At 38.6% G+C, this 22300-nt stretch overlaps 1 protein-coding gene and 1 long non-coding RNA gene across 3 annotated transcripts; one reads left to right on the top strand and one right to left on the bottom strand.

The window, feature by feature from the left end:
- The first annotated feature begins 60 nt into the window (after window positions 1-60).
- On the top strand, window positions 61-11205 carry kif3a (kinesin family member 3A). Of its 2 annotated transcripts, XM_027007179.3 has the most exons (18): window positions 61-218; window positions 1270-1552; window positions 1944-2088; window positions 2240-2324; window positions 2667-2772; window positions 3013-3152; window positions 3273-3470; window positions 3724-3898; window positions 4284-4382; window positions 5452-5523; window positions 6668-6824; window positions 7208-7388; window positions 7502-7612; window positions 8863-8988; window positions 9485-9538; window positions 9653-9721; window positions 9816-9943; window positions 10481-11205. In XM_027007179.3, exons 1-18 carry the CDS (start codon window positions 213-215, stop codon window positions 10527-10529), a joined length of 2184 nt encoding a protein of 727 aa, XP_026862980.1. In that variant the 5' UTR covers window positions 61-212; the 3' UTR covers window positions 10530-11205. The 2 variants fall into 2 exon arrangements, with proteins under 2 accessions (XP_026862980.1, XP_026862981.1); XM_027007180.3 differs by lacking the exon at window positions 5452-5523.
- Window positions 11206-11328: 123 nt separating this feature from the next.
- On the bottom strand, window positions 11329-12621 carry LOC145657545 (uncharacterized). Its single transcript, XR_014123300.1, has 3 exons — window positions 12082-12621; window positions 11855-11965; window positions 11329-11524 (listed from the first exon to the last, which is right to left on the bottom strand). It is a non-coding gene; the product is annotated as an uncharacterized LOC145657545 (long non-coding RNA).
- Window positions 12622-22300: the final 9679 nt, after the last annotated feature.

Genomic DNA, 22300 nt, shown 5'->3' on the forward strand with positions numbered 1-22300 from the left:
CAGATTTGTGTCTGTACGCACGTACTATTATTCCCTGGTTGCCCCTGTACTGCGCAACCTCAGTTTATCCCGATACAACGGGACACTTTTGGGATGGGCATTGGAGCATGGAGAAATAACTAACCTATACGAACGGATGATTTCGCACATATCGTTTTCTAGCAAGTACATTTTCGTTCTTTGAATAAGGACGAGATACTGAATTTTTAAATATGCCGGTAAGAGACAAAACGACCCTCGGCAACGCTGTGTTCCTTTGTTCTCATCAATATTTGCCAGATATCTACGGTAGCCAGGTTAGCTAACTAGCACGCCTGCTAACGTTACCTAGCCAGTGCTGAATCGATAAATTGTCATAACGTTTATAGTGACTAGAGGCTGTTCAGGAACATTTTATACACATTTTTCGAGTATGGGTTACCATGTTGACACTTCGAATACGTCTTGAGCTGTGAAAAGGCAGGGGCTGGATCCGTTTGCATTTAGCCAGACACCCTCCTAGACAAGGAATGTTGGCAAAAATACCGGTAGTTGTCCAGACATCTGGTCGGCTAAAGTTAGCCTAGCTAATGCTAGGTGGCTAATCATTATAAGCACTATTGCGATAGCCTAACCTGAGATAAACTAACTAAAGATAGCTAGTTAGCTCGTTAGCCGTCAGTCATTCTAAAAGCATCAGAGAGGGCTAGCTTGCTAACATTCCAAAATGAATAGGAAACAGACAGTAAATGACCTATTATATATAGAATACGTAAACTTGTTTGCTCCTTAAATGGACTATTTACCAATAATTTACCGAGCAAATGGACAGCCAGCTAGCTAACTAGCTAGCTATAATTTATATAATTGCTTAGCAACCGTGTTCATGCATGCAAATCCGTGGGCCTCACATGCAGCTACCTAGCTTTCTTTTTAATTTACATTTTTTACATTCATCTTTTTTAATCCCCTGGGGATTTCCTGGTTATTTATTAGATAGTTATATAACAATATATCTATTATATTATTGTTGTCACCAAGTAAGCCGTGATGTCCTCATTTCATGTAATTCAAAAAAAAAAAATGTAGTTGCTGTCAATGGTTTCCTTTAGCTCGTACACTCCCATGCAATACATTCGGTAGAACGAACGCTTTGTGATATTTTTATAATGTAAGAATGTTATTTTCATACATACAAATGACATATGTATTAATTAAAAGCAATATGTTGAATAATTCCGCTATGCATAATAAAAGACCTTGTGACTGGGTCTGTTGCCCTTGTTATAGAGCAACAAACTTGACAAACCGGAAAAGACAGAGGTCAGTGATAATGTTAAGGTGGTGGTACGATGTCGACCTCTCAACCAAAAAGAAAAGACGATGGGATACAAACAGTCCGTTACTGTGGATGAAATACGAGGAACCATCACTGTGAATAAACAAGAGATGCCGAATGAGCTACCAAAGACCTTCACTTTTGACACAGTATTTGGTCCTGATAGCAAACAGCTGGATGTCTACAATTTAACAGCCCGACCTATTATCGACTCGGTGTTAGAGGGCTACAATGGTAAGTAATATTGTAGGACTCACTGATTAAACTCCTCACATGATTATCAAGCACTTCATATGACCCGAATCAGGTGTGATGGAAGAGAAAGCACACACCAATGCACACAAATGCAAGACAGTACAGCAAAAACATAAAAGACTAGTAGTTGAATTTAAATCTTACATTAGTTTAATCTTACATTAAAATGCTGCTCATGTTTTCCAGAACTTGTTTTACTTTATATTTACCGTCGATGTTCCATTATGTGAGAGATAATAAATACATTTTATATATATATATATATATATATATATATATATATATATACACACACACACACACACACACATACACTGTGTGTGCAGAGTATCACCTGAAATTACACACTTTGTATTGGTTTTCCTTCCAGGGACCATTTTCGCCTATGGTCAGACAGGCACTGGGAAGACCTTCACCATGGAGGGGGTCAGGGCAGTACCAGAGCTTAGAGGGATCATCCCAAATTCATTTGCTCATATCTTCGGTCACATTGCTAAAGCCGAGGGGGACACTAGGTGATCACAGAATCAGTGCCCTACTTTAAGTGTGTCCAGGCTTGCTACTCACCTTCTTTTAAAACGGATAGTTTATGTGTATTGGGCAACATATGCAGCACAACATTAGGCCCACAGAGACTGTACTGATCAAAGATTCATCTCCTTACAGGTTCTTAGTTAGAGTTTCGTACTTGGAGATCTATAATGAGGAAGTGAGAGACTTGCTGGGGAAAGACCAGATGCAGAGATTGGAGGTGAGAAACACATGAATGTTGCAACATTCTTCCAGTTTAAAAATTTGAGAGCACGTTGCTCACAAAAACGATGCTTGGTGGCATTAACATATGCAGAAACTCCTGTTAGTCATATATTTAGTTACATTTAACTTGTCATCAGATTAAAAACTGCTAGCAGGAAATGGTTCAGTGATGATCAACTCTTAGCTGTGGTAGGCAGTTTGCAAAAATAGTTTGATGATTTGATAAAATACGTTCTTGTTCATGATGTTGATGCCTCACTATGCTCTAATTTTCCACATCTTTTGGTTATTCAATGCTTTCTATTAATGTATTGACTGCATGTGGTTTCAAATGCAGGTGAAAGAGAGGCCAGATGTGGGCGTGTACATCAAAGACCTTTCTGGCTATGTTGTGAACAATGCAGATGACATGGACAGAATTATGACTCTTGGGCACAAAAACCGTGAGCTTGTATTAATACCGTATGACATGAGACGCACATCTTTCTCTTTCTGTTGGAGCTGTCTTTAGTGTTTGTCCTGTGCAAGTCTTTAGGAGATATTTCAAAAGAAAGGATCACATTCAGTTTCATGCACATGTGAATGACATTCTCTGCCTTCTCCTTAACAGTTGTTTGTCTGACAATCAACTTTCAATAACGTAGTGAGATGTGTCCAAACAGACTGGGTTTCTGGGTTCACAGGGTCTGTTGGTGCGACCAACATGAATGAACACAGCTCCCGCTCACATGCCATATTCACTATTACTATTGAGTGCAGTGAAAAGGGCATCGATGGCAACCAGCACGTGCGAATGGGCAAGCTGCACCTGGTGGACCTGGCCGTAAGGACGCCATTCACCAGAACACACAATGTTTTTTTTTTTCTGTTTCCTCTCCTAATTGAACTGACAGACTGTAATGTTTTTTTATTTATTTACTCCTTTTTTTCCACTGTTGAACAGGGATCTGAGAGGCAGGGGAAGACAGGCGCCACGGGACAGCGTCTTAAAGAGGCCACTAAGATCAACCTGTCCCTATCCACTCTGGGGAACGTCATCTCTGCTCTGGTGGATGGGAAGAGCACCCACGTACCCTACCGGAACTCGAAACTCACCCGCCTCCTGCAGGACTCTTTAGGAGGAAACTCCAAAACCATGATGGTGCATACACACAGGAAATCAAGTTTTCATTTGTGTGGCCTTGCTAATATTTTCACAACTGAATGATCTTATGTTACAGGCCCTGATCAAGTTTCACTTCCATTTTGGAAGCATGGCTAATGGGTTTTATTTTTGATAATTTGTTGTGTTATCACAGTCCTCATGAAAGTACGTGCTATTAATGTGCCACAGTGAGAAATTCCACTCTCACTGACTGATTAGAGTCAAGTTTCAATTGTTTCCTCTCTTTCAGTGTGCAAATATTGGTCCTGCAGATTACAACTATGACGAGACCATTAGCACCTTGCGCTATGCTAACAGGGCAAAGAACATCAAGAATAAGGCCAGAATTAATGAGGACCCCAAAGATGCGTTATTGCGCCAATTTCAGAAGGAGATTGAGGAGCTCAAGAGAAAGTTGGAAGAAGGTACACTAGAATTAATAGCAGGATTGGGCCATCTCACTAGAAACACAAATGTCAGTACTTTTTGTCTGAAATCTAAAAATATATGGAATATCCATGTGCACACATGCACAATTTCAGTTTTGAGAAGTTTGTTTGATTAGAATGAGAACCATAAAAACCATGTAGGAAATAGTAATAACATGTATAGCACATTTTATGCTAGATAATGGCCAAAGGGTTAGTAATGCAATATCACTCCCACTGTGATTTGAGTGATTTGACAAACTGAAGATACCAGGCTCACTGGTTATATAACAACAGAGTCCAGAGAACAACGATTCAACCCCCCCAAAATAAAACAAAACTGCACTTAACAAGCCTACTTTTGGTGTTTGGCTGTCTCCAGGGGAAGAGATCTCGGGGTCAGAGGGCAGTGGGTCAGAAGACATGGACGAGGGGGAGGATGAGGTCGGTGACGGTGGAGAGAGACGCAGAAAGCGACGAGGTCAGAGTCCTCTGCTGTCATTTTTCCTTTAAAGGAGTCCACAGTATGAGCTAGTTACAGTCTGACTGAGAACCGAGCAGTAGAGGCTGATGGTGGTGAAGTCAGTCTACTAGCGAGGTTTTCTACCCAGAGCTTTATGTATTAGTACTACAGATGAATGACTCTGACTCTGTATGACTTACTTACACTAACCTAATGCAGTTAACATCTTGTCTCCTGAGTGATGATGACATTTCATTACTGCTCCAGTGCAATACCTATCTTTAATCCCACTGTTGCTTTTAAAATCCTTTTATGCCAAGATAGAATAAAACAGTCCTTTTCCTAGTTTTTTTCCTGTTGAAATTATGCTGAAGGTGACTATCCTTACAATACCATGCTGAGTTTAGTATGAGCTGGGTATATTGTCTTGTAAACTAGAAGATAACAAAAAAAAATAGATTTCGTTTTAAATAGATAGATACATTGATGTATAGGTTTACTGCCGAGGGGAGCTATTGATTATATTTAAATTAATAGGTAATTTTAACTTTTTTGTAGACTTTAAACAGAAAAGTATCTTCTCAAATTTGATCTGTAGCAAATAAACCACAAGGCCTCTAGTCAGAGATCAGTTGATAACAAAAGTACTTGTCAGTTATGGTAAAAAAATGAAAAGCTCTCTCTCTCTCTCTCTCTCTCTCTCTCTCTCTCTCTCTCTCTCTCTCTCTCTCTCTCTCAAAAAAAAAAATATATACACACACACACACACATCTTGTGACTTTTTTTATTTGCATCTGTGTACTTTAATCAACCTAGACAATGATTGTGTGTCTCCATCAAGCTCTCAGTAATTAGTGCCTGTGATGTGAGTGATGGTCTACAACTGAAACTGCTGTGCTTCTGTGTAATGTCCAGGCTAGGCCACATCCTTTTATCAGTGAATGTGCATTCTTGGCTGTTGGCTCTGTCCTGTGCTTGTTCTCTCTCTCTCTCTCTCTCTCTCTTTTTTTTTCTCTTTCTCTCTTTGTCCTTGCTGTGTCCTTTGTGTCCAGTGTTCTTGCATCCTCTTTTTCTCTCTGTGTTGCAGACAGTAGAAGCAGTGGTAGTTCAGGTTCTGCCTCCTCTGTAGCACAGCAGTCAGAGGGGGAAACTCATACTAGTGAGTGGGATCGGTGCTCCGATAACCAATAGCCCCGCTCCCTCTCCTGATTTTACAGACCCTGCTTCATGCTTATGTCACCTTGTCTCCCAACCCCCCCCCCCCCCCCCCACCACCACACAGACCCCAGCTGCCCTTTGTTGTGGTGCACAGAGCTGAGTGATTCTGTGCCCGGAACAGTGACATACATTTAACGTCTGAGAACCTGCGTTCTCAGAAAGTGCTGAACTTGGTAGAATTTCCTAACCCATTTGAATCTGAATAATGAAGCATTATTTTTATCTAGTGGACATTTTCATACACAAGGCAAGTAAAATGAATGTTACTGCTACTGTTAATGCTATTCCTAAACTGCCAGTAACCCTTTAAAGGTAAAAGAAGCCCAATCCATCAGTTAATGATCATATTTGGACTTTACCTACAAAGACATAATGTAGGTAACCTGTAATAGTTACTGATACTGCAGTGATGTAGAAATTACATTCTGAGATACAAGTGAAAAGGCTAAAACTATTTTTAAACAGTTGAGTCGCTTTATTTAGGCCATATGTATGCAGGATGTCCAAATATGGTTTAGATGCATTAACATTTTCCATGTGGCATCTCATGCACACTCTTTATTTCACTTGTTTTTTTCTGTCTGATTTTGCCTTCCCTGCCATGTAATGTCAAATTTCTTTCTGGTTCTTTCCTCTGATGCAATGTGATGGCTGTCTGAATTGCTTTTCTCTTCTAAATTCAACATCAAAGAGGTTGGTGTCTGTGTCTGCAGCAGACCAGCCTCCTTTCTTAAAAAAAAAAAAAAATAATAATAATAAAACTATATATATATATATATATATATATATATATATATATATATATATATATATATATATATATATTAAAAAAAACCTTCATCAGCATGACTGTGTCAGTTTGATGTCTTCTAAGTCTGGGTGCCATGAAATACTAAAGGTTTCCTGTTTTAAGAACTCGCTGTTATAAGAATTACAAATTACTTCCATAGTCTTATTGTGGAGAGTTCCATGCAAGTTATATGCAAGTCAAGTTAGGTCTTAAGATGACAGTATAAGTGTTCTTTTATCTAAAGTTATAAAACCCAATTCCTGTTTTTAACACACTTGTGTCTCACTGGTGACAGGGAGAAAGAAGGTGTCACCAGACAAGATGGTGGAGATGCAGGCGAAGATCGAGGAGGAACGGAAGGCCTTGGAGGCCAAGCTGGACATGGAAGAAGAGGAACGGAACAAAGCGCGTGCTGAGCTGGAGAAGAGGGAGAAGGATCTTCTCAAAGCTCAGTGAGTCAGCAGCATATCCGGTCCTTCGAACAAGCTGAACTGCAGCAGTTTCATGGAGCCCTGCATCTTACACCTTACACAGTTTATTTTGTAGTTTAACACTGGTTTAAGGGTCTTTTCTTTCAGAAAACTCTAGATTTTAGACATCTTAGTCTAAGTCTGTGTGTCTTAATGATTCATAATGGTTTTGTTGATGTCCCAAAAATAGGGATACCTGAAAACCAGATTTATAAAATCTGACCATGCTGTGGTAGTTTTTTGCCACCAAAATGTTGGGATATTCTGTTTTTAATTAACCAGCATCCAGAAAACATCTTTTTCATTTTCACTTTCAGTTGTGCTTTTTTTTGCCATCATTTTCAAATGTCTTCTTTGGCCCCCAGGCAGGAGCACCATTTATTGCTTGAGAAGCTGTCTGCTCTGGAGAAGAAGGTTATCGTTGGTGGGGTTGACCTGCTGGCCAAAGCCGAAGAGCAGGAGAAGCTTCTGGAAGAATCGAACAACGAATTGGAGGAGCGACGGAAGAGAGCCGAACAGCTCCGCAGAGAGCTGGAGGAGAAGGAGGTAGCCATTCTAGCTTTGTCTCTGTGGGTTTAAGTCATATTAGAGGTTACCACTATTCTGCAGAGTTCCAGACCGCTCAGTCTGCTGCGTTGTTTCCACTGTGCCTCCCATAGCAAGAACGCTTGGACATTGAAGAGAAGTACACCAGTTTGCAGGAGGAGGCTCAAGGCAAGACAAAGAAACTGAAGAAAGTCTGGACCATGCTGATGGCAGCAAAGTCAGAGGTGTGTATGGTTTGAAACACATGCCAGGCCTTTTTTGTTTTGCATAAGTTGCCATATTGAGATGCAGCAACTTCTATATTGTTAATATAAAGTGAATTCATTTTTACAAATTGTCATACAACAGCAGCCCAATCTACGTGTTAACACTGTTATCACTTGCCCTGATGGTTCTTTTCTTACATAAATTTTAACAAGGACAAGTCCCTTGTACAAAGAGTTTGCGAAGGCTATCTTTCACATTACCAACTCAAAGTGACTCAAATCTGATTTTTTTTTTTCTCTGGGATGTCTAGACACACAAATATGATAATTTCAAATCAGATTTGAGTCAGTTTCGTTTGTGGTCCGTGATTGTATTTGTGTCTGATTCATGGCTGTGTGACTTAAATGAGAACAAGCAGATCGGATTTCATGTGGCTTTTTGCCTGTATGCATGCGCTCAGTACTGTTGTCCTCAAAATTGCTGTGGAGGAGAGCAACAGCCTTGACGACAGTAGCTAATGGAAACGGCTAAAGCTAGTCATCTGGCTTTTTTTGCACTTTCTCTATTTAATCATGTATAGCTTTTGAACTTTTAGCTGTTCTCCAAGGCAAAATGTAATGCATACATAAACTACCAGTGTCCCATGTTGCCTGTTGTAATGCCAAGTTGCTTTTTATTGTTGTTAACATGTGCGTGCGTGCGCGCCACTTAAAAAGACATGCTTTCACATTACACACAGATACAGGTTGCTTGAGTTTATTAGGCAAATCCAATCTGAGCAACAAATCAGAATTGAGCAATGTGGCATGTAATGTGAACGTAGCCCAAGATTTTTTACATCACATGATTATGCTGTTTTTTCATTCTACTTTGGTGGAGTTCAGTATTCATGCAAAGTATATATATTTTACTAGTTATCAGTTGAATGAGTATAATGTGTTCATTGTATTCTCCAGTTCTTTAGGTAAATCAGGACCTTGACTTTAGCACAAAAAAATTTCATTTATTGGGATACTTGATTGGAAGTTTTGTTTTATTAAAGCATACTGAGTTATGCTCTAACCAAAACATAAAACAAGAACCCTTCCTTCTGATTCAATATGCGATATGTTTGCTTTTTACCATGTTTATACTGTGCAGTATTTGATACTAAAAACATCAAACAAGTTGAGCAAAGTTGATTTTTGCACGAGGCTCTTTGAGCCCTGTGGCAGCTGTAGTGAGGAGAGGTGCTGTGAACCGAGACTGAGCGTCTCTTCTGTTCCAGATGGCAGACCTGCAACAGGAACATCACAGGGAGATCGAAGGCCTTCTGGAGAACATCCGTCAGCTCAGCAGAGAACTCCGACTTCAAATGCTCATCATTGACAATTTCATTCCTCAGGAATACCAGGTGCGTATGTGTGTGTGTGTGGGTGTGCACATGGTAAGTGGTGTTTGTCTGGGTAGGTGTTTGTGTATTTTTGGTGGTCGCAGGCACATCCACAGAATGTATAAGGGGTGTACTAATTGTTGGACTAGGGAAACGTAAGGCCAAGCAACTTAGCAATGTACTGTTCAGTATCAGCATTTTTAGGCAGCCTGCATATCTGGAGAAAACGCTGGTATTTGTGTCCTTAAGGTTTGATTTACTGTGGGCAGACCTTGTTAGACTGAGAGTTAGACTGAGAAAGAGAACATTTCATATTTAGTTATGATTTTATTTGTACCTTTTGAAGTTAAAAAAGTATAAATACACTAAAACAGCTTTATTGTTGTTCATTGTGTGTTCAGTGCCATCTAAAATTAGTCAACAATTTTTGATGTGTTAAAGTATGTGCACCATATGATAATTATAGTCAATTGAATACTGACATAAATGTCTAATCAATCTAACCTTGGTTCTCTAGGAAATGATTGAGAATTATGTACACTGGAATGAAGACATTGGGGAATGGCAGCTGGTGAGTCATGTACAGCTTCTAATGTCAAACAACATCTGTTATAAGTCCTTCATGGTTATATAGTCATACTGGACTAAAACCCAAATCTAAGAAACATTCCATTTCTTTCATCAGAAATGTGTTGCCTATACTGGCAACAACATGAGAAAACAGACCCCTGTTCCAGACAAGAAGGAAAAAGATGTGAGTGTCAATTGGGTTAATGTTGTAATTATCTAACGTGTGCCAAAGGCATAACGTGAGCTTTCCCTGACTGTGTGTACTATGTATGGTTCAGCCGTTTGAGGTGGACCTCTCCCACGTGTACCTGGCCTACACGGAGGAGAGCATGCGCCAGTCCCTTATGAGACTGGAGAGGCCCAGGACCTCCAAGGGGGGCAAGTCCAGGCCCAAGACTGGCCGCAGGTCAGATCACACCCGTCACCTACTGAGTAGACTCCAAAAGGAAAGGGTACTGTTAATAATAACAACAGATGCATTTCTGTCACTGCCAACAGGAGTAATTGTTATTTTCATAGTAGTTCTCCGATGGACAGTTTACTGTTTGATTTGCCATTTACATTTATGTAGCGCCTTTCTCAAACTCAGACACTTTATAGACCAATACAATCACTCACACACATTGATGAGAAGCAGCAGCCAATTTACACACAGCGTGCTGACAGTCAGAAACCACGGCCCTCTGGGGGACAGCACCAAGTGGAGGAGGTTAAGACCAGGGTGTGTGTGTGTGTGTAATTTATGTATATAAACTTTGATATGATTAGATTAGTAAATACATCATCTTTTTATAATTATTTGTCCCATAAATCTAGCCCAGTAACTGGAAACATTAGTTCTGTGGCCTGCAAACATTTGGTTTTGAACTGTTCCAATTGGTTTTGGATTCAGATGGTAAAATCACTTGTCATTTGGTCACTGATGTTTGCTTGATATTTATAGGAAGCGTTCGTCCAGGCCGGAAACAGCGATTGAATCCCTGCTGCAGTGAGCTACTGTTTCTGACAAATACCAGTGAAGTATGGCACTAGGATCCAGGCTTTGTAAGGTTTACAGAGGAATTGATATTAGTTGTGTAAAAATGGAACACATCAACTAAACATATTGCAGTTTTGATTAAAAAAAATAAAATCTGGTGTACATATGCAGACAATACAACAGACATTAACACTGTTGTTTACTTATTAATTGAAAAAATTATTTCAAAATTTAGCAAAAAGCCATCTTCATGTTTAATCATTATGCAAACAAAAACACAATAAAAACTGTTACTTGAGCTATAGCTTTTATATAAATGTCCTCGCAGGGTACTTGCTCTTTTGGCACAGGATGTCACTAATGTAATACCCCAGCTGTCTAACCTACCAGTCTGAGCAAGCAACTTTATATATCAATCACTTGCTTGTTGCTTGCACCATTGGCAGTTTGTAATTACCTTTCAGACATTTATTTGATTTGTGTAATTAGTGCTACTAACCTGGTTTTGTGAGGGTTGGGGGTTGAACCTGCATGCTGGGTTATTTTACCCACAGTCCAGTGCCATTTTACACTGTATGTCCACATGTGTACTGTAGTTAAAAGAAAAGTGACCATTTACATGGAAGTGTTTACACTTGTTGTGCTGTGCTGGATACACATTAATTTATTAAATTATTTATGTTATCTCATGTTTACATGTAGTGATTGTGAATGTGTTTAAAATAGAAACAATCCAGTATATATGTTGGTCTTTTCAAAAATACTTTATTCATTACAAAAATTATGAATCCATATATTTATAGGCACACAATAAATAAATAGTTATATATAAAATATAATATAAAAATAACATTCATTAATTTTAAGGCCTTCAAGATCCATGATTAGTACAAATCTTTAATTAACATTGTCAGAAAGTTCCTTCTGGGAACATCTGTGTATGTCATCCAGAAGTCGGTGAAGTACAGTTTTTCCATGTGTTACATTACCACAATGCACTTTCTGCAACTGAAGAACGCAGCGGTGTTACTCAGTGAAGGAGAGAAACTCAAGTTTTTTTTTATTTATTAAAGTATGCAGTTATTACACAATAAGCAGCTTCTCTTCTAGACGTAGTTTAAAAGTCAGGCTTTTGCTTACTCTCACACCATTTATGACTTTACTTCCCAAGAGAACATATGTAAGGCCACCGGCTTTCACAGATGTTTGAACTACGCGGTACATTTTGTTTCATGATCATTCATCTTTGCCAACTGCAAAGACATAGGTTGCATCTGTAGCAGTTGTATAATTATCAAAATAACAACTTAAGGTTTTCACAGATGCACAGTCACTCACCTGCACGTAGGATGTAAGAAGCAAAGGCAGTTTCCACTCTTGTTCCTTTAGGTTGAGGTCCGTGGCATTAAATGCTGAAAGGATTTTCTGTGCTTTGCAGAGTTTCTTAGGCTAGAATAGCCGTAAAGAGGGTATGTACACTTAGTAAAGATCGTTTCTTGGTGTTGGGGCTTTTTAAAAAAATAATCCAATTAGATTGAATCTGTTTATATTTTAATGTGACTTACAGTGCAGTGTAAATCCAGTGCTCTCACGCGTGTATTAATCTGAGGAAATAAATGTCGAAAAGCTGCAAGGTTAGTCTTTTGCTTTTGTATTACTGATCTAATTTAAAAAAAAAAAAAACCTAATCAATCTAGATGTTACCATTTTATAAGAATTCAGAATATTCCCTCACGATTAATTAACATCTTACCTTCTTGGCCTTTAAGGAGTTCAGATTGTAAATGATTTCTCCTAATATTATTTTAAGATCTTGTTTCTCATTTGAATGTACTGCAGTAAGCACCACAATGCTTAGAAGGAAAAGGAAGAATGTCTTCATAGTTTAGACAGTCTCAGTCTGTTATCAGGTCCTAGAGTGAGAGTGTTTGGTACTTCACTGCATTCTCTTTGCAAAACGTCACTTTAGCGTGTACGTTTTTCTTTCCCAGAAGCTCTCAAGATATCTTGGTAATCTCACCAGAGAACTGACACACTAATATCACACTTGTGATCTTCTGGTGGAAGTTTAGTCATTTAAAAGAAAATAATTCATTGGCAGGAGGTGACAGTGAGGGGGATGGATTTTAAACTGCCATTGCCTTTAGTTGGGTATGTTACCTTAAATGGTTTAAATGGACAAACGGACTTTCATCAATAAACCCTGTGCAGGTGTGTGCAGGCGTGGTTACAAATGGTACATGACTCCCCCTGCACGCGGCAGGCCGTACCACGTCACTCGTGGGGGGAGGAGCCTTCTGTGACATAAGCAATAAATAAAATTTCTTAAAAAGTTGTATTTTAAATGATACCTAAATGTGACCCAAGACCCAACTCATTTTATTTATATATATATATATATATATATATATATATATATATATAATTTAACAATTATTAATATTTAACCCCACAATGTTTTGCTATATTTTGTTTGTCACTTTAACTACTCATGGTAATTGATGGACAATGTATGTGAACCATTATATTTAGTAACTAGTGTTACCTTATTAATTTTTAACAAGGCAGAGCAGAAAGTCAGAAATGAGTTTTATTTGCAGTAATCCATCATAACATGCCTCACTCAGACTCGTGTAAAGGTGGAATATGAACATATCAAGAAATTTTAACCAACAGTTGTTTGTGTTGGACTGGTCATGTTTGTGTTCAGCTGATCATATTATTGTTTTTGTCTGATCATAGGTAGCTGGTTCATTTGTTGCATGCACCTGGTAGGCCTAATGCAATCATTGTAATAATCTAATTTACTTTGCACACATTATGATACAAAAATTCAAGCATTTTTGATGCGTAAAACACAATCACTGGATACTGCTACATCTGTTTTTATTGCTGTTTTCTGCATCTTATCTACTATGACTAGTTGGTTTGCTGCTAGTTGCTGTTCATTGCTGAAGGTCCCACAGGATTTTAGCTTTGTTTTTCATGACTCTGTTCATCCATTTGGACCTGAGGGTAGCCTGCTAATATTCCTCGCATATCTTTGTGTATATAATCTTTGCTCTTTGGTTGTGTCTCAACATATGCTGCCTCTGCAATCTTACAGCCTTCTGCTAAGGGGTTTGTTGTCTCAGGTCCTACTTTGTATGGTCTACATGATGTATGGTGTTGCATGAGAAGATACACCCCTGATTTGACTAACCTAAAGTTGATTGCTTGTTCTTGTACTACCATGATTAATGCCTTTTATACTGTCTTTCAGTCCTGCCCTTTTCAGGCTTTGGTAGATTGTTCTGATGTCAGAAATCTTTTGCTTTCTGTCAGTGCATTCTGTGAAGGGATTTATCCTGTTATTCCATCTTCTGTTTCTTTGGTATCCATGTCCCGCATCTGTCTGAAACACTAGGCCATTGCTTGGATCATGGATCATTTATGTCTTAACAAAATAGTGGATATTAGTATTCTCTTTCCCCCTTCATCTGGCTGGTATACATCTATTAGATGTTGGATTTGGATTATTGTGCATACATGGACATATATTTTTTAGTTTCAGTTATATGGGTGTTTGAAATTGTACTTATTGCTACATTCATTTTTAAAAATTTTTATTTTATTTTTTAGTCATTATGCCAAATCTCGGAACTGCCTCTTTCATTTCACTACTACTATTTTGCTTATTTGTGACTGATTTGAGACTTTGTGAATGTGTTTTTGTGGTTGTGAGTATGCGAGAGTTTGTGTTTGGTTCTGTTACGTCTGGAATTCTTGAGTTTTGTTTTATAACTCGTGATTTGGACCAGACCTCCGGTATTCTGACCTTGACTTTGCTTATGCCCCATATGTAAATTGTGTACATAGTGTGTTATACATATTTAATTATTCTGTCGTTATATGTTTGTTCGTAGTTTTGGAAGTTGGGAGGTGACGCCGTTTATGTTGAGGTTTCTTTTTGTCTTCTGTTTTTGTTTTTGATGTTCTGGCACTGTCATCTCCTTACGCACACCCTTCTATGAAATAAATATCTCCTTTTTTCTATTTATATCCTTTCCCCCATTTCTCCTTTCCCTGTTACGGTCCGGATCCTAGATCGGATCGTAACAGACTTGGGGGCTTGTCCTTTGCTTGTTTTTTTTTTGTTTTTTTTGGGGATGGTGTATGTGTCATATGTGTAGCTCCTCTCATAGCCACCTCCTGTCATACACAACTACTGACCATGGAAGGTGACGCCCAAGAACGTGCCCGCCGAGAGGCATAAACATACTGTCCGTGCTGCAACAGCCCAGCTCACACAGAGGACAGTGCAAACACAGACGTTGACGATTGGCTAGGGCAACAGTGAATGACGGGGTTTCTACTGCACCACTCGGGGACCAAGCTGGTAGTACTACATGCCAGCATTGGGTAATATAACGGCGTGCTTGAAAGCTGGGCAGACCAAAACAGTAAGGATCTTAAATAGATTGAGTGATTGCAACAAGATTATGAAGGTCCTTAAATATCTTACAGCTCAGATAAATATGTTGCCCATTGTAAGATAATGCAGTTTAATGCAGTAACTCTAAGAACAACGAGTTGTGAAAAAAAGAGTTCTTTAAATTCTGATTGTTTTTACAAATACTGTGTCATTTGTATTCTATAAAATGCATGCCACCTTTGAGATTGTGAAATTGCTCCTAGAGCCACTTTTTCTTGGAAACCTTAAACATATAAACGCATTTAATACATTTGCTGCCAAATAAATATATTAGTATAATATAAAATAAAACCGTTAAAGTCTATTGTGGGAACTTGTAAACATGCTATATTTATTATTAGGAGAAAGAAAATGTAATCTAAAAAAACCAAATGAAAATGAACCCTGAATATTTTGAAGGCCTTTACATTTTTTCCCCCCATTTCTGTTTATTTAACAAATGCTGGAATCTGTGGTGACTTACAAAGCATGCGAAAGACATAACAGAGTGGGACAGTTATTGTAATATCATGGCTTGCTGACTGTACAAGGTAGTACATTAGTCTTGCAGCTACAGCATTCTTGAGTTGCAATAGTCAAGCGTTTACTGTGATGTTGCAAAATGTCAGAGGTTCACTGGTGATGGTGTAGAGAAGTGTGGGAGTGCAGGAGCATGGATGAGATTGATTACACTGCCTGGTTTCATGAGTTTATCATCAGCAAGAATCTTAAAATTACAGTTATTAGTGTGGGGGTGTGCGTTTTGGCAGATCCGTGTCTGCTTCTCTAAGATCTTTATCAGGTCAAGTAGAGTTGTAAATTGTACATTGTTCTCCACTGGACCCTGATAGCAATCCAGCCTATATCTTATGAGAGATTCCAGGCATAGAGGTGATGAGATCCTGTACCTTGTTGACTGACGGCTATTGTCGAGAGTTGATGCAGTTTCACCTGTGTCTAGTTTATTCCCTTGTTTCTGTTGATAAACACCTTCCTGTTCCTATTTGTCTTTGAAAAGGCTTATTAAGCCCTGTCTTGCATTTCTAAGCTTTTTTCCCATTCTTCTTACCTTTTGCATTCCTTCTTTGACCGATGCCTGTTCTCTCCATTGTTACCCTTTTGCCTGCCTCTATTCTGGTGTGTTTGCACGGTCTGTTGCCTGTTCTGTTCCCGATCTTCGCCTGGTTTTTGACCTTGTGTTTGGTCTGCCCTTTGTACTTGTACATTAGACCTGTTAAACGTCCATGCAACTTGACCCCTGACTACAAAGCCAGAGACTCATCAGGTGCTGACTCACTGAGTCTCCAACAGTAGAAGTATGGTTAGCTATAGTAAGTGAAATAGATGTTAAAGATAAATATACATATGGAAAAAAAACACCACACATTCTACCTTTGTTTACAAAGGTTTAAATTTGTCGAGTCCTGGCTGAAATGGGATACATCTGTAACTCTTATAACCAGACTTTGTCTAAGTAGTGAATGACTAATCTCTGTATATGAGTGTTCTGTTTCTCGTGGTTGGATCATTTTGCAAAACTTACCATTAGTATTACTAATCTTCTACACTATTATTCTCTTCCCTTTCCTGTACCTCTTCCTGCTTGAATGTATATTTAATTTAGAATTGTAAAAACTTTAAGATGAGTCAAGAGGACAAGACTAGTGAGATAAATACTAGCTTTCTAGAAATGACTAGTTTTTCTGCTAATTATTTCTGCTAATTATTCTGCTAATTATTCTGTATGTATGGACTCCTGTTTGTCTCTTTATTTAAAGAATACAAGAAAAATAAATACCTGGTGCATGGTTTTAATTTAAGTATTTTCTTCATAATATGTTGTCTTTAAGATTATTTTATTTATAAATATAATAATAGAATAAACAAAAATAAGCAAATATGTTATTTTTTCAAATGTTATATATGTTAGGTGTATTTTTTAAAAATAAACAAATAGACGTTAGAATAATAATAGAAAAATATGAATAGATCAACCTATTGAAGGGCTCTAAAAACTTTTTAAAAATTATTTTTAAAATCAATGGTTGTCATTAAAGATTTGCAAATAGCTTCTTGGCACAGTAATGCATATTGTCCAGAAGTTGGTGAAGTGGAACATTGTCTTGCTTCTCTGTATTTGTGCAGGTAATATTCTGTAGGTGAAAAATACAAGTTCAAAGTCAGGCAAACCCCTGCAGCGGCTAAAGCAACCATGCTCATTTGTTATTATATTCTCGGACCGCTCACAAGCTGAGATGGAATTTAAGACTGCTGGGACGCTGCCACCCCAAGCAACAAATGCAAAAGCCATATTTTATTCTGTTGCAGCTCAGAGTTTGGTAGATTATATTGTTAGTAATTATAGTTAGTAATTATATCCACATAGCCAAAATAAAAGCTTGATGTTTTCAGTGTTACTGTCACTCAGCCTCATGTAGTCTGCTAGCAGCCTAGGCAGTATTTTCATTTGTCCATTGCCCTTGTCTTCATAAGCTGACAGAACCTGACAGAAAAGTGGATATGATCTTGTTTCATAACATAAATGGCCATTTCTTAGTGCTGCGTATGTGAATAGTAATTAAGATACGTTACGCTGGAATACATTAATAACTTACAGTGCACTCTTTTTTTCTGAAGATATCTTGAACAAATATCTCGAGAATCTAAGAAAATAACATTTAATATCATGTTTCATATTCTTTTACCGTGTGTTATGAAGATTACATGGGTTATTGTAGGTCACGAGTCTGTTATTATATCAGACAACAGGTCATATTCTTTCACATTCTTCCATTCTATGAGTCATAGTTTTAAGCATTTATAAATCTTACCTTCTTTGGTAGGTTGTGTTTTAAGCCATTTATGTTATTGATGAGTTCTTTAAAAAAAGGGTTAGCTGCCGATGTTGCAGCAGGTGCTACAGTGACAACCGCTATGGTTAGAAGGAAAAGCAAGAACGTCTTCGTAGTTGAGGTTGTCTAAGTTAGAAGAATGTGGTATACAGTGAGTCAGTGGATTTGTCTTTTATACCTGTGTTTTCTTATCGCCTTTACAGAGGATGTATGTGGCTTAGACAATGCGTCTGGGAATCCCTCTAGATATTGTGACCGAAACGTTGCTGATGGCATATCAGAGAGAACTGCTTCGTAACTAAGTTCATACAACCAATTATGTTTGAGGCTAGAAAATAAAATGAAGAAAAAATGTTTTTTTAAAACACAGAAACAATTTTTTAATAAAAAATTGCAACAGCACAGAGACATTTGTGGAAAAAAATATCCCACAATTTTTCAATTTTCAATTTTTATTGTTATAGCTCAATTCAATTTTTATTGTTATAGCTTATTGGAATTTGAAAAATTAGCAGTCTTGCTTCCTCCCTTTTACTTTTCTCTGAGGTTGAAAGTGGTTTGGCTACACTACGTATGTTTGTGTTTTCTGTGGAAGGAAGGACTAGATACACTCAACTAAAGAGCTAAGAGATTGGCATGCACAGATTGGCATGCTGGGTATCCCCTTCACTTTCAAAGAAATATGATTCTGCCAGTAAGGTAGATATTGATTTTGTGACATTTTTGTTACCTTCTCATTCATGAACACACAGGCTGTGTCTGTAGTAGTCCATCTTTTCCGAGGCTGACTTATTTTTCTGTATTTTTGGGGAGTCTTTATACATGATCTGTGTTGTATAGTGCAGATGGTGTCTACACTCCTGAGTAAATAAATACATAAATGGCCAAACCCAAGATTAAATGTAAGGGTTCTAACAACAAATAGCTGGTCAGAAAATTAACAAGAACTATAAAAAGGCACTCCTAAGACCTGTGCCCCTTTTACTCATCTGAAGTGACGTGTTGGGTAGGAAATTCTAGAAACAGGGAAATTCACTTACGTAGTCTTACACAGTACACAAAGATAAAATCACGACAAGATTTCAATGTTTTGATATAAAATGTAAATTAACACATGCTTGCATGTCCCTAAGTCTTTGTGTCTTTATGTCCAAAATGACAAATTAGACCCTGCTGTGAGAATGACATGTCGAACACTGTTGTGGCCAACTGAGACCTTTATACCTTAGAGGTCACTTTGTCTCTCCCGGTGATACCTGGGATTTCCTGAAGACACTTCTTGTGGAATTTCTCCAGGAGTGTGAAGTGACTTCTGTGTCTTATCCATGCTGTACAACAGTAGGGAAAAGGTGGTGATGCAGGTTGCCTGATATACAACTATTTTAGTGATGGTGAGCTGGTTTCCATTCTGATGCTCTCTTGATAAATCCAGCTAAAGGTTATAGTTGCCTTTTTGTTTCTGTGCTGTATTTCTTCAATGATGTTCTTATTCTGACAGAAAATGCTTCCAAGACTGTAAGTATTTGTCACCTTTGCCTTTGTATATTGTATCTGCATCATTCCACTACTGTCTTCCATGACTAATAAATACTTAGATGTCCCTCAGACGTTGTAAGACCTGCAAGGTCCAGTGGTAAGGTGAGAAGTTTGATGAGCTCAGTGTGTCTAGTCTTGATAAAGCTGTATCCTTCACAGAGGCTGAAAACCAAGTGTAACCAAGACATTTTGTACTCCCAACCACATATTGATAGACACCAAACGAGTCCAATATTGCACAGACGTTCTTGGCATAATTAAGAGTGAGCCTGGCTAACACTATGGCAACTCCTGAATAGGAGAGATCCTGCCTCCTGCTGCAGATCTTGATTCCAGAGCAGAGGTGAACAGAGGTGAGCCCAACTATATCTAGCTATTAACTCACAATCTAAAGAAGTTAAAAGGAAAGAATTAAATGAAGCGTGAAATTAAAAAAATAATTCAAAATCAATGCAGAGTTAACCACATTTCCGTTTGACAGGTAATTATTATAATTCTTTATTTTTGATTTGATTTTTATTAAAAAAAAAACCCAAAACAAAACACAAAGCTAAGATGGCAATTGTCACGGGATTCCCCCCCCCCCCAAGTCACGTGGTACGGCCTGGCGCGTGCAGTGGGTCTCACCCCATGTGTAACCACGCCCTCCATAATTGCACGCACCTGCACAGGGTATAACGTCTTGTGTTTCTTTGTCTATTTAAACCTCTGTTAGTATGTGTATTGTGTTGGTTATTGTTAGTCTGCTGGTGTATGTTAACATGTAGGTAGTCATTATTAAACATTATTGTAGTCTGTGTTTAGTTAAATGTGTACATTATGTCTGTTGGTAATGTTGTGTGTGAGTGCCACTGTTATTCGTATGTTATGTTAATAAATGTATCACTTCATCGAGGGAGTCTGTGCTTCCTGCTTCACGCCCTTGGGCACTTGGGCCAGCAGGATCGTTACAGCAATAATTACAGTAGCAATCTATAGTGCATTTCTCATTTTAATCTGATATTACTGGTTAGTGTTGATTTATTTGAAAGTTGGTGAAAATATCTTTGTGAATTGCCCAGGCCGTTGTATCAGTTATGGGTGTCTGTGTTCTCACATCCGAATGTTCTCATAAGTGGTATGCTGCTTATTTAGCACTACTCATGACAGTTTCTGTTATCAAACAAACATCTCTGTATGCATAATTGTGTACCATTAGATAGATATTGCTGTAAATTACTTTTAATGTATAAAAGATTTATTTTTGCTTGTTTGATGGCCAGCAATGTTAACATTTCACATTAATGTGTGTTTCTGCAGAAGGGTCTTTGGAGGCGGGGCTGGAAGTCACATTCATTCATATTTTCAAACTAAGCCCCCTCTCTTTTCAGTCTTACTGACTGCAGCTTTAATTGTGCCCTCACTGAGGAATCTGGTGTTTCTAAAGGTAGCAACATCACTGTTATAATGCCTAGTGTTGACTGTTATTTGTGGAACACCAGCCCCTCATTCCAAAAACAAATTTGTCAATCAAATAGTGTGGGAGTATTTTATGGGACTTGTGGAGGTTACTGGTTGTAAGACCAACCAACAAGACCAAACTGTTCATGAGAAAACTATATTGTTAGTCCTTTAATTGGGCTGTAATAACAGAAAAAGTGACATCAGTCATGGCTGAAGCTTGCTTGGAGTTAAGCTACTTTTACCATGCAGTTTGTAGTAGTTAACTAATGTTTTATTTTTCTCTCTATGTCACTGATCCAGTAAGATTACTAAGGATAGTCTGGGAAGTTGTAAATTGCACCATTAAATATTTATCCAATTGATGAATAGCCATTTATTTCATGTTGAATTGTACTAGGTAATGTTAAAGTATACTGGGGGAGAAAGAAGAAACAAAGAAAACAAACACACACAACACGCGACTCTTTCTACCCTGTGTGGGTCCAAGACTGACTGAGGTTGTGACAGCAGAGGAGATCCAGCTCATACTACAGCTCATACCACAGCTCATACTACAGCTCATACCACAGCTCATACCACAGCTCATACCACAGCTCACACCACAGCTCATACTACAGCTCATACTACAGCTCACACTACAGCTCATACCACAGCTCATACCACAGCTCACACTACAGCTCACACCACAGCTCATACCACAGCTCACTACAGCTCATAAAACAACTCATACCACAGCTCATACCACAGCTCATACCACAGCTCACACTACAGCTCATACCACAGCTCATACCACAGCTCACACTACAGCTCACACTACAGCTCATACCACAGCTCATACTACAGCTCACACTACAGCTCATACCACAGCTCATACTACAGCTCATACCACAGCTCATACTACAGCTCATACCACAGCTCATATTACAGCTCACACTACAGCTCATACCACAGCTCATACTACAGCTCATACCACAGCTCATACCACAGCTCACACTACAGCTCATACCACAGCTCATACTACAGCTCACACTACAGCTCACACTACAGCTCACACCACAGCTCACTACAGCTCACACCACAACTCATACCACAGCTCATACCACAGCTCACACTACAGCTCACACTACAGCTCATACCACAGCTCACACTACAGCTCACACTACAGCTCATACCACAGCTCACACTACAGCTCATACCACAGCTCACACTACAGCTCATACCACAGCTCATACCACAGCTCATACTACAGCTCACACTACAGCTCATACCATAGCTCATACCACAGCTCACACTACAGCTCACATCACAGCTCATACCACAGCTCACACTACAGCTCACACCACAGCTCACACTACAGCTCATACCACAGCTCATACTACAGCTCATACCACAGCTCACACCACAGCTCATACCACAGCTCATACTACAGCTCATACCACAGCTCATATTACAGCTCACACTACAGCTCATACCACAGCTCATACTAAAGCTCATACCACA

Source organism: Electrophorus electricus, chromosome 4, assembly GCF_041902795.1.
Source record: "Electrophorus electricus isolate QZ-2024a chromosome 4, ASM4190279v1, whole genome shotgun sequence".
Classification (NCBI taxonomy): Eukaryota; Metazoa; Chordata; class Actinopteri; order Gymnotiformes; family Gymnotidae; genus Electrophorus; species Electrophorus electricus.